The 11,385-nt window shown below is 39.1% G+C and overlaps 1 protein-coding gene across 1 annotated transcript in view; it reads left to right on the top strand.

Moving 5' to 3' along the window:
- The first annotated feature begins 1,841 nt into the window (after positions 1-1,841).
- The window catches only part of LOC139944044 (H(+)/Cl(-) exchange transporter 7-like), a 36,418-nt gene continuing 26,874 nt past the window's right edge, over positions 1,842-11,385 (top strand). The window contains exons 1-5 of the mRNA XM_071940992.1: positions 1,842-2,073; positions 3,025-3,129; positions 6,509-6,562; positions 8,151-8,216; positions 8,923-9,061. Of these exons, the coding sequence (XP_071797093.1) occupies positions 1,981-2,073; positions 3,025-3,129; positions 6,509-6,562; positions 8,151-8,216; positions 8,923-9,061 (457 nt within the window). The 5' untranslated portion in view covers positions 1,842-1,980. The remainder of the gene's footprint in view (positions 2,074-3,024; positions 3,130-6,508; positions 6,563-8,150; positions 8,217-8,922; positions 9,062-11,385) is intronic.

Below are 11,385 nucleotides of genomic sequence, written 5' to 3'. Positions count from 1 at the left end.
TAGGGATAAGGAACTAATTTATGCTTGCTCCTAAAGCAATTTTACATTACACAATCCTATAGTACATAAACTGTGGTACAACCATAGAGAATTGGGACCCGTGTACAGGCCTATAAGCACCAAATTTGTTGTATAAAGCAAGAGCCATTGAGCCGTGCTGGTCCAAATTTTATATTCTGTTAATACAGAAGATACTGCATGCTTAGCATCTTTTTTCGCTAAGCACAAACTAGGCGCCAGTTGTAAGCGTTGTGAAGTTTTCTGTTAAAAGCAAGATTTATCTGTGCTAACCTAGGTTTTATCCTTGCAGGCTTTATAATATTGGGCATTGAATTGCAGAATTCTGTGGCAAGCAAAACCATGAGCCCATATAGGTGCAGAATTCTGCGATAAAGAGAGACATGAAGCCACGAAGGGTGCAGAATTGAGATAGGCAGGAACCATCATTGAGCCAAGATGGAGCCCCAAACAGCAGAATTATGTGATAGGCAGAGCCATGGAGCTCTGAAGTGCAGAACTCCGTGGTAAGCAGAGACATGGATGGAGTCCATTAGTGAAGAATTTGTTTTAAGCAGGAGCCATGAAGCCCCAATCCTCAGCCACATGGAGCCCCTAAGTGAAGAATTCTGTGATAAGCAGAGCAAATTCTGAGCCAGGGAGCCCTGAAGTGCAGAATTATGTGGTAGGCAGGAACAGAACTATTAAATTGGTACGGCCAGAATTCTTTGGTAGCATGCAGAGCCATGAATAGTGAATGGCAGAATATTGTGAGGGTGCCTATTAATATTATACACTGCATGCACCAACCCTAAAATGAATTAAATGTAGACTGCCTACGTAGGCCTACTGACTGTCTAGCAATCCTCCTAAGTCAGCTTTGATATATTTTGTATAGAGTTATTGTGGCTTTTGTTATAGTGTACTTTGTACTGAATAATTATGGGAACAATAAATGTTATGTAATTTTTGTAAATTTGATGTAAATGCCGAAATGAATGTCCCACTGAGGATAATAAAGTGAATTGAATTGAGTAAATTTCGTTTATAAAATTAAAGTGCAGTGACATTTCCACATCAATATATACAAACATACCTATTTTATGCGTACACGGCACTAAAGAAAATGATGAGATATGACCTTACTTACTTTTTTTTCTGTCACTCTTCTGGCAGCTGGACCACTTGAATTGACTGTACACATGTAACTTTATTCTCTTATCATTTTCATTTGAAGTAGAGTAGAACTAACTCAGCCTAGCGGCGGGTACAGACCATGGAATAACTGTGAGCAAAACAAGTGTGAGTCTGAAAATGAAATGGTGCCAGGTCAAAAGTTTGAATGTGCGCGCAAATTCTGTCAAATATTGCTCGTCACGTGTGTACTGCTGCAATAATATTAAGCCGTGTCCGAAACGACGACTTCGGCTACAGCTACGTCTAGATCAGCGCGTCTACCAGTGTTGAAGAATAGCAGACACGCGCGATGTAGCCGTAGCTGTAGCCAAAGTCGCCCTTTCGGACACGGCCTTAGACTCGCAATAACAGTCAACTGTTGTGAATGACGAAGCGACGAATATCACGTTGCAAAATTACAAACAAAATACTGATAATACCTAAACTTTACATTGATGTCCGTTATTGTAAATAAAAATGGGGATCATTGGACGTCCCAGAATTGTTTTTCAGCGAATCGTATTATATGAAAAAATGTAGGCCACTTTGCTTTCGTTTTTGAAAAGTACACTTTTATATTTTTTTTCTCGTAGGTGAAATAAGGTGGCATAAGCTAACCGCGAGCGTCCTATAAATAAAGAAAACAATAAAAGGCCCTCTATCACGCAGCACGCAGCCTCCAGCTCCCCTCGTGACCTTGAAATGCTGTCAGGTGGTCAGCTGTTTCTAATTTTTACCGGCGAGATGAGTTAGTCAACAAAATTGAGTTGATTGTTATGGTTCAATTTAGCTTTTTTATAAATCAAGATGTCAGCATCGGAAGGGAGATCAGGTAGAACGGGAGAGAGGGCACCACTACTGAGCGATGCACACCAACAACGAAGGCTCCGTCAAGTTGGGGTAACGTGTTATATTTACTCAAAAATTACTGACCTGTTCATTCCACTTCCACTCCAATCCAATGACAATGGGCAGCATAGTTGCGATAACGTGTAACCCTCCTGCCGACGGCGTAGCCGGTGGGTGACGAAGCAGACGCAATGTGTGCAGGGCGAAATGGTTAAAAACGTACAATTTCGACAGCTAGTCAGCAGATTTACTCCATTTTTACCACTTTTGAAAATCATGACACAAATTCTAGAAACACGAACTTGAATGATCCCCAATAATCAATATGTTTACTTCTAACAATTTAACATGACATGTCTAATAAATCCTAATGTGATGTCTAAAATGTCTAACTATGGCCAGCAGTGCATGCGGACATGGAGGGAGGGACACATTTCCTCCCGCCTCGGTCAGGTCCAGGGAGGGAGTTGGTGATGATCTTGGAGCAGTTTCTTGGTGATGATGCAGCACTGCAGTGGCAACAAAAATTAACAATCTTTCATCAAATTCAATTGCCATGGAAAACAAAAACGACCTCGCCGCCAATTTTCCTGCAATTTTTTTTGTTGCATATGATGTATATGCATGCGGTAGGCCTAACGCTTTTTTTCAGACTCAGGAAAGAAAATTCAGTGGTTTGGGAATTAATTAACGGCGGATAAATTGGTGGCGACGTGCGGAAAATTATTCCCACTCTTTATGGAGTTCATATCCGCACATAAGCACAAATTCTCTGCTAACCAATGTCTGTAAAATAACCTGTTTAGTCTATGATGGCCTGCCTGTGGAAGCCTTGAATCTTTGCTACATGTACGTTAAGCAGAGCTACGAAATTAATGGCCCTCCACACTGTGTGTATTAATTTTACATTACATATTGCGCATAATTTGTGTTTTAAAAACAGTCAATCAATATATCATCCAATTATGAATGGTTTCTTGTTTTCATTCCTTTTAAAAACAGACTCCAAGTTCTCTACAATTACAATTCCCATCAAGCGGGGAGGAAATGGACAAATCCAGTGATGGACTCCGATGTCGTAGAACCATGTCTTGGAATGATTCAACAGTAAGTTATATACATTTGTGTTGCTAATATTTAAAAACAGTGACGACCATGGTAAGAAAACCTTAAAGCCTGATTCATACTTCTACAATCCCGACCAAAATGCTTGGGCCACCCTTTCCTGACGTTGTATACATCAGTTCCCTGTGCACTTCCCATTCACATTCACATTCAAAACATTTGTCCCCTGCCCCCCGCCCCCCCACTCAATGTTGACTGTAACTCAGAACACAGTCAGCAAATAGAACCAACATTGAAAGGGGGCAGGGGGGCCCAACGAGATATGGCCGGATTGTAGCTTCATGCAAAGGGATTATGATTTATAGCTCTGTTTTCGCTGCGAATGTTTCGCTGCAAAACATTCACAGGAGTTCAGTACAGCTCCGCATTGTTCGTTGCAAATTTGTGACGTCAAAATTCACATCGCATTTGCAGGAATTATTAACCTGGCTTTACTTTGCCTTGGCATGTTATGATGGTGCGGACAAGAGCACCGAACTCAAACTCTAGTGTTTCTGATCTTGATCAGAAACACTAGAGGTTTGAGTTTGACCAAAATTCGAACCCACACTTTGTTTCAACAGAGAGTGGGTTTGAGTTTTGGTCGTGACTGTTGTGTTAATCAATGTTGCTTCATTCTTCGGATGCAATGTAAAGCCCTTGGTCCTGTGTGTTGTGTAATGCACGTAATGCCCAATACACTTTTTGCTGTTAGAGAAGAGGTTTGTCTCGGTTTCTATCGGTGCCTGATGCATGCACTGCAGCACCTCGTAAACATTGATAAGGTGCTGCTTAAATGGGTCTTATTATAAATAAAATTAAAAACCTGCTTAAAATGTCTTTTACAAAAATGCCCATTGCGACCGCAGTTGGCTGCGAGATCTGGCCTACTTCTACTCAAACAAAAAGGTCAATGTAAAGGTCATTACCTGTTCCACATTTTCCTGTGTTTTCCATGTATTACATACTATCATGTTTATTTAAATCTTTTCAGACTTTTTTGTTGTAGATTTTGTCTTCAATAAAACCATATCTTGGAGTATGTCATGATCATACATGTACATACATAAATAAATGGTCTATAAGCGTAAACAGTATCAAAAAGGCACATTTAAAGCAACTTAAAAGCATAGAGCAAGGACGTGAAAAGCAAGGTATCACCTGATGTATTATTTCCTGTACTACATGTACATAAAGGTTGTTGATCACAATGAACGAGTTGTCAACTGTTGGCCATAATGCATTAATTTCCTGAGTAACCACATGAAGGTCAAAAAACACGCTTTCACTTTTAGGTTGTTTGTGTGTGTGGGTGGTTGACATGGCAAAGCATCATTGTTATGGTGTCATGGCCGAGTGGTAAAGAGCATTGCATTAAAGTTTTGATGGTTAAGTCATCGGAGTGTAGGTTCGAATCCCTGTCGTGGCACGTGTGTCCTTGAGCAAGATACTTTACTATTATTGCTTCTCTTCACCAAGGAGTATAAACGGGTACCTATAAGAGGTTGATATTGTGAACGAAAAAGCCTTTGGAGCGCTACGGTTACCCATTTTTTGTAGGTTTTATACTCCCCAGGGAGCTGAGAAAGATTAAGGGAATGTTGTTGGCCCAATGACCAGGGCACTTGTATGAGACGGTTATTGTAAAATGCGCTATAATAAGAATTTGTTGTTATTATTATTTGTAGTAAGGTAAAATCACTCGTGATGTGTTGACTTGCTTAGAAGATTCTTTGTATAGCTGGAGCTCAAAGGACAGCCAGAGATACAATGCGTTAAAATTCACCATAATCTTTACATTCAGCAGGGTTCTTCATGTGCACAAGCCATGGGTATCGGACCAATACATGTATCGGACCAATACATTTATTTTTGCAATAGCCTTCAGTACTTTTTCTGTATCAACTTAATTTTTGCTTTTGTATTTACTTCACATCTCTATTAACTTTTACTTCTCTTTTGTTTTCATCTCAAAGCGCATAGGGACTTCTCTGTGATTGTGATATGCGCTCTACAAAAATGGTTCATTATTATTATTATTAACACGAAACAAGTTCAGTCTAAAAAAAATTAAATCATTTGATAAAATCTTTCCCTCTCCTATATTTTGTACTTCTCCTATATATTTAAACTTGTACCCACATGGGTTGCAAACATTTCTAGAGGGCCCTTGAAGTGACAATTTGTGTAAGTGTTTTGAAGTATTTTTATTTCAAAGATTACACGAGGTACGGCACGACACACGATTTGGCAAAAACCTTCAAGCCTCAATCATCTTATGCATATACACGTACAGTACCTAGAGCAAGTTCGAGTGAGGCACTTTAGTCGACTATAGTCGACCATTGGTTGATTTTGCCTGGTACCCAGGGTGTATTGAATGCATAGGTAACCATGGAACATTGACCAGTGGTTGACAAATGGTCACCACCCGAACTTGCTCCTACATGTACATGCCCTGTATAATCAGACGTGTGAGTTACCATGGTAGCCATGTTTGATTGCTCAACTTGTTCAAAGCCAACATCGTTCCTTTCCACAAAATTGTGCCCCAAGTTGTATTCAGGTGCAATCAACTTTCCAAACAGGAAGTGACTCTATTGTATATATCACTCACACACTGCATGTTAGCATTGTTTAATGAACGGTGTTGATTATGTGCACCTAATTTAGAGTAATGTTAAATACATTGTACATTGAACAGCACCTTTATGTCTGTTTGTCATCCGTTGTTTGCACACCCCAACTGTTTTATCAATATCAGTGGGTAATTGAAATTGTGTAAAGTAAATGGGTTTTTATTAGTACGTTTTTTATATAAAGATTCATTCAGTTACATTTATTTCGATGCTGTGATACAATACAAATACAATAATGCACATTTGTTGAAATTACAAAAGATGAGGTACAGGTATGATATATTAAAGCCATTGGACACTTTCGGTAAACAATATTGTCCAAGGCTCACACTTCGTGTACCACAACTTATATATAAAATAACAAACCTGTGAAAATATAGGCTCAATCGGTCATCGGAGTCGGGAGAAAATAACAGGAAAACCCACCCTTGTAAAATATTTGAATTGAATTCAAGACCTTAGCTGAGTTTCAACATTATAGCCTTATATGTACACAATTAAAACTTAATTTGATACACTGTAAGCTGGGATTGGTAACACTCCTTTAACAAAATAATAATAATAATAATAATAATAAACAACGCTTATAAAGCGCCTTACATCCATGACTGGACCCTAAGGCGCTGTACACATTAAAAATAGCTGCAAACAAGAGCAAAAAAACCCAAAGAGCATAAAAACTCACTAAGATGACTAACTCACTAAAATGACTAATACACCTTTTTAAAATTATTTTTAAACAGGCGAATGCTCCAGAAGAAATTGGTACAACCCACTTTTTGTCAGCCAAGTATGAGGTATGTATTCATGTACAATAAATTCCATGTAGAAAGTCAATAAAGAAAAATCCAGTTAATTACACCGCACCCTTCCTTGATGCTTTCTCTAATAGTGCATGTTATTTGTTTGATGCACAAAAAGTATTCTTCTGACTTGATGCAAACGGGAGTATTTTGTTTTATTGTGAAGAATTACTTTTGATAGGCTGGGATTGGTACTTTTGAAGTACCTTTTGTAAAGTGTGCACACGAATACATTACTGCTAATTTAATCATTTGGTATTTGGACACACTTAATCAATAAAAAACGTTATCCTGGAAACTTTATGCTGTATTGCAAATTTGTGAAATTCTATCGATTTATGGTGCAGACATTTTTATTTGTCATCTAATTGAAAGGAAGGGGTGTTAAATTGTCTTAATATGAAGTTATTGCAGTAATCAATCGCAAATGTTTGCCTTAAATTGACAAATCTGATTGTGTGGTTCTTTCCAATACTAAGGGGAGTAAGAATTCACAGAATCAACTATGACTATGTCGCCAACGGGCATGAAAAATGATTGGAAAGTAACGTGACTTGACAAGTCAATATTGCAACGACAAAAACTCGCTTCAGAATTGCTTTTGCCAAAGGGTAGCTCTGTATGAGGCATAAGAAATGTGTGTTGATACAAAATTACCGGTCTGGAATAACCCAAAGCCAATGGCCTACATGTACAATGTATGTTCCCCTGTTTCTGGCCTTGGTGCCTCTTCAAAATATTCATGTAGACTTTTCTAATGGAAGTGCCATTTGCAAAAATTAAAACGGCCTTGCCTTTCCAAAGAACAGGACGGATTGATCTTTGATAAAAGGCTTCCAATTGTTTCCCAAATTATAAAGACAAAGTCTATGTCAAGGATTGTACATAATACATTGTGACACCTTCAGCAGGCATTCAACTTTTGAGATGATTAGTGATTTTTTCTGCGACCTCCGGATTAACATGCCAGCACTCTAACAACTGAGCTACATCACAAGCATCTAGCCCTATGTTGGCAGTCTTCCTTTTTTTCCTATATTTCTGTGTGGTGCTAGCATGAATATTCAACCTGTAACTACCGTATAGCCAGGGAGCACACCCAAGTTTATAATATAACCTGGGAAGTGATAGGGTAGAGGGATCACCTTAAAGGCACTATACACATTTGGTAGTTGTCAAAGGCCAGTGCTCTCACTTGGTGTATCCCATCATAAGCAAAAAAATTACAAGCCTGTGAAAATTTGGGCTTAATCGGTCATCGAAGTTGCGAGAAAAGTATGAAAGAAAAAACACCCTTGTTGGACGAATTTGTCTGCTTTCAGATAGGAATAAAAGACTTCTAGCTAGAAGTCTTTTAATATTTTAGTGAGAAATTACCTCTTTCCCAAAACTATGTTACTTCAGAGGGAGTCGTTTCCCACAATGTTTTATACTATCAACAGCTCTCCAATGCTCGTTACCCAAATCAGTTTTTAAGTTGATACTTGTTTTGAGTAATTACCAAACGTGCACCTTCCCTTTAAGGGGATACAACTTTTACAAATGTATTTAAGAATTTGAACAAATATTCTTATCTTTAAAGAGCCTTGATTATGATGATGCTGAGAACTGGCTGTACCTCAAAGAAGAGAGACGTGTGGGATTAGAGGTAGGTCATCACGAGGTCATGTAACTTAACATGGTGGGAGTACATGTGTATAATAAGGGGATGTTTGTTACATGTATAGAACCGTGTGTAAATCTCCTTTGAGTAGAGTTGGTTTCTGAAAAGAACCGATGGTTGACAACTCAATGTTTTGATCAGTATGATCTGGTGGTCTCTAGGAAGAATGCTTGACTCTGTTGTTAGATGCTGCTTAAGGACTGCCTTGAAAATTAACTGGTAGTTGAGCTTGGGTTGATGGTGTACAAAGGCGGGAACAAGAACAGGAAAAGCAAATAAGATTTACACACGGTGACTAGGCCCCAATATCATAGAGCTGCTTAAGCACAAAAAGCTGCTAAGCACCAAATAATTTTGCTCACTGGAATACGGTTACCAGCCCCCCCAAAAATGTCACATATACAATTTTTTACCAGTTTCCTGCTCATTTGTGTTAAGCAGAATATTATTGAGCAATATTTTGTGCTTAAGCAGCTCTATGAAATTGGGACCTGTGCTATTGCTGTGGTGCCCTTTGCACAGTTCCTATACATTCTTTACATTTTTGTCATAAAGGTACCCCTTACTCAGCAAAATTGTTGTGCCCCCCTCAAAAGCAACAAGGCCTGCAAACCTCACCTAAAACTACCATTATTGCTTCTTCTCTCTTCTCGCATTTCAAGATAAGATTGTTGTTTTGTTCCTTTTACAGGTGAAGAAGATAATGCGGATTCATCTTGCTCGTTGGTTTGTGATGTTCTTAATTGGGATCTTAACAGCCATGGTAGCAGCAGCCATTGATATTCTCATCAGTCTTCTAGCAGGATGGAAGTACAGAGTTGTGTCCACTTGTATCCTTTCTCATTATCACTTGTTATGACAATAATAGTAATGGCTTCTCTCTGTCAGTCTAGCTGCCGGGCAATCTCGGTGGTCTTGTTGGTACAACACTGCTTTAGAATGGCAAAGGTCATGGGTTTGAATCCCACACGAGTAATCTATCTGTCTAGCTACTGGGAAATCTCAGTGATCTTGTTGGTAAGACACTGATTTAGAATGACAAAGGTCATGGGTTTGAATCCCACCCGAGTAATCTATCTGTCTAGCTACTGGGAAATCTCAGTGATCTTGTTGGTAAGACACTGATTTAGAATGACAAAGGTCATGGGTTTGAATCCCACCCGAGTAATCTATCTGTCTAGCTACTGGGAAATCTCAGTGATCTTGTTGGTAAGACATTGCTTTAGAATTGCAAGGGTCGTGGGTTTGAATCTCACACGAGTAATCTATCTGTCTAGCTACTGGGAAATCTCGGTGGTCTTGTTGGTAAGACACTGATTTAGAATGACAGAGGTCATGGGTTTGAATCCCACCCGAGTAATCTATCTGTCTAGCTACTGGGAAATCTCGATGATCTTGTTGGTAAGACACTGATTTAGAATGACAGAGGTCATGGGTTTGAATCCCACCCGAGTAATCTATCTGTCTAGCTACTGGGAAATCTCAGTGATCTTGTTGGTAAGACATTGCTCTAGAATTGCAAGGGTCGTGGGTTTGAATCCCAACCGAGTAATCTATCTGTCTAGCTACTGGGAAATCTCGGTGATCTTGTTGGTAAGACACTGATTTAGAATGGCAAAGGTCATGGGTTTGAATCCCACACGAGTAATCTATCTGTCTAGCTGCTGGGAAATCTCAGTGATCTTGTTGGTAAGACACTGATTTAGAATGACAGAGGTCATGGGTTTGAATCCCACCCGAGTAATCTATCTGTCTAGCTACTGGGAAATCTCAGTGATCTTGTTGGTAAGACACTGATTTAGAATGACAGAGGTCATGGGTTTGAATCCCACCCGAGTAATCTATCTGTCTAGCTACTGGGAAATCTCAGTGATCTTGTTGGTAAGACACTGATTTAGAATGACAGAGGTCATGGGTTTGAATCCCACCCGAGTAATCTATCTGTCTAGCTACTGGGAAATCTCAGTGATCTTGTTGGTAAGACATTGCAACCGAGTAATATGGCTGTGATTTTTTGTCACAGAACTCGGGGAAAGTACTGAATATGACAGTGCTAACCCAAATAGTATGCATTTAATAGGTGAGGTTCTGAGTAGTGGTTGTTCTCAAAAGAACCAGTGGTTGACAACTCAATGTTTTGATCAGTATGATTGTCTTCCGGAGCCTTCTTTGTGGCTTCTTATAAAGTGCTCAAATCCATCACTCAGTGAGGCTCATGGCCCTCCAACATACCCTAAACATCATACCCTTTAAATAAAAATGTAAAAGACAAATAAACATTATTTGTATACAATCTACTTTACCTTGTGGTATCAGGATACAAAGCTCAAGTTTAATGTGACATTAAGAGGAAGTTCAATGTGAAACCTGGGTTCTGAGAACAGATACCAATCAGTCTGTTAACGGTAGGGTCATAGTTTGGACACAATGCTACTTCACTATAAGGTTTGGATAAATTTGTGTGTAGACACCAAAACCAAGTTTGTGGGTATACACCCAAACCAAACAGTACACTCCTATCACATCCGCCACACCTCACAAAGGCTTATGCTGATCTATAGACAAATTATAAAGGAAGATACAATAAAAGTCACATTTGAAAGTTTCAGCTGTATACGGTGTTTACTGGCTGAGAAAACGACAACACACAATCTTGAATGTCAAATCCATTCTGTTTAGCGAGTCAACACTGGGTCCAGTCAGTGTCAACTGCATCTCTGGCCACAGAATTAATTATTATGATGAATTGTTTTTCCGATCAAAATGTCAGAGGTGTCTCAGATGGAAACTTTCAAGTAACAACGATCAATCTTTTTATTTGAACATGAACTGGGTTTCATGTAGGGTTCACTACAAGTAACTTTGAATTTTTCAGGGATGTAATATCAAAAAGCACTCTGCTCTTTGGATGTCGGTTATCGACAACTTTATCATGATTACAGCAATATTGATTTGATTGATGAGGATAAAATGAGTAAAGATCGTGCATGAAAAGCTGCAATTTGTTTCCTCATAAACGCAGTACATGTTTGTTTTAGACGTCATAGATCAATTGATATTCCTGCATGAATTGTAAATGCTGTGTGCATAGATGGTTGGGTGCCTGGCAGCAGGACGCCGGGCTCCATGACCTTTGACACGTAAAGTACATCTT

The sequence above is a fragment of the Asterias amurensis genome, chromosome 11, assembly GCF_032118995.1.
Source record: "Asterias amurensis chromosome 11, ASM3211899v1".
NCBI lineage: Eukaryota > Metazoa > Echinodermata > Asteroidea > Forcipulatida > Asteriidae > Asterias > Asterias amurensis.
This window is presented reverse-complemented; position numbering and strand designations above follow the sequence as displayed.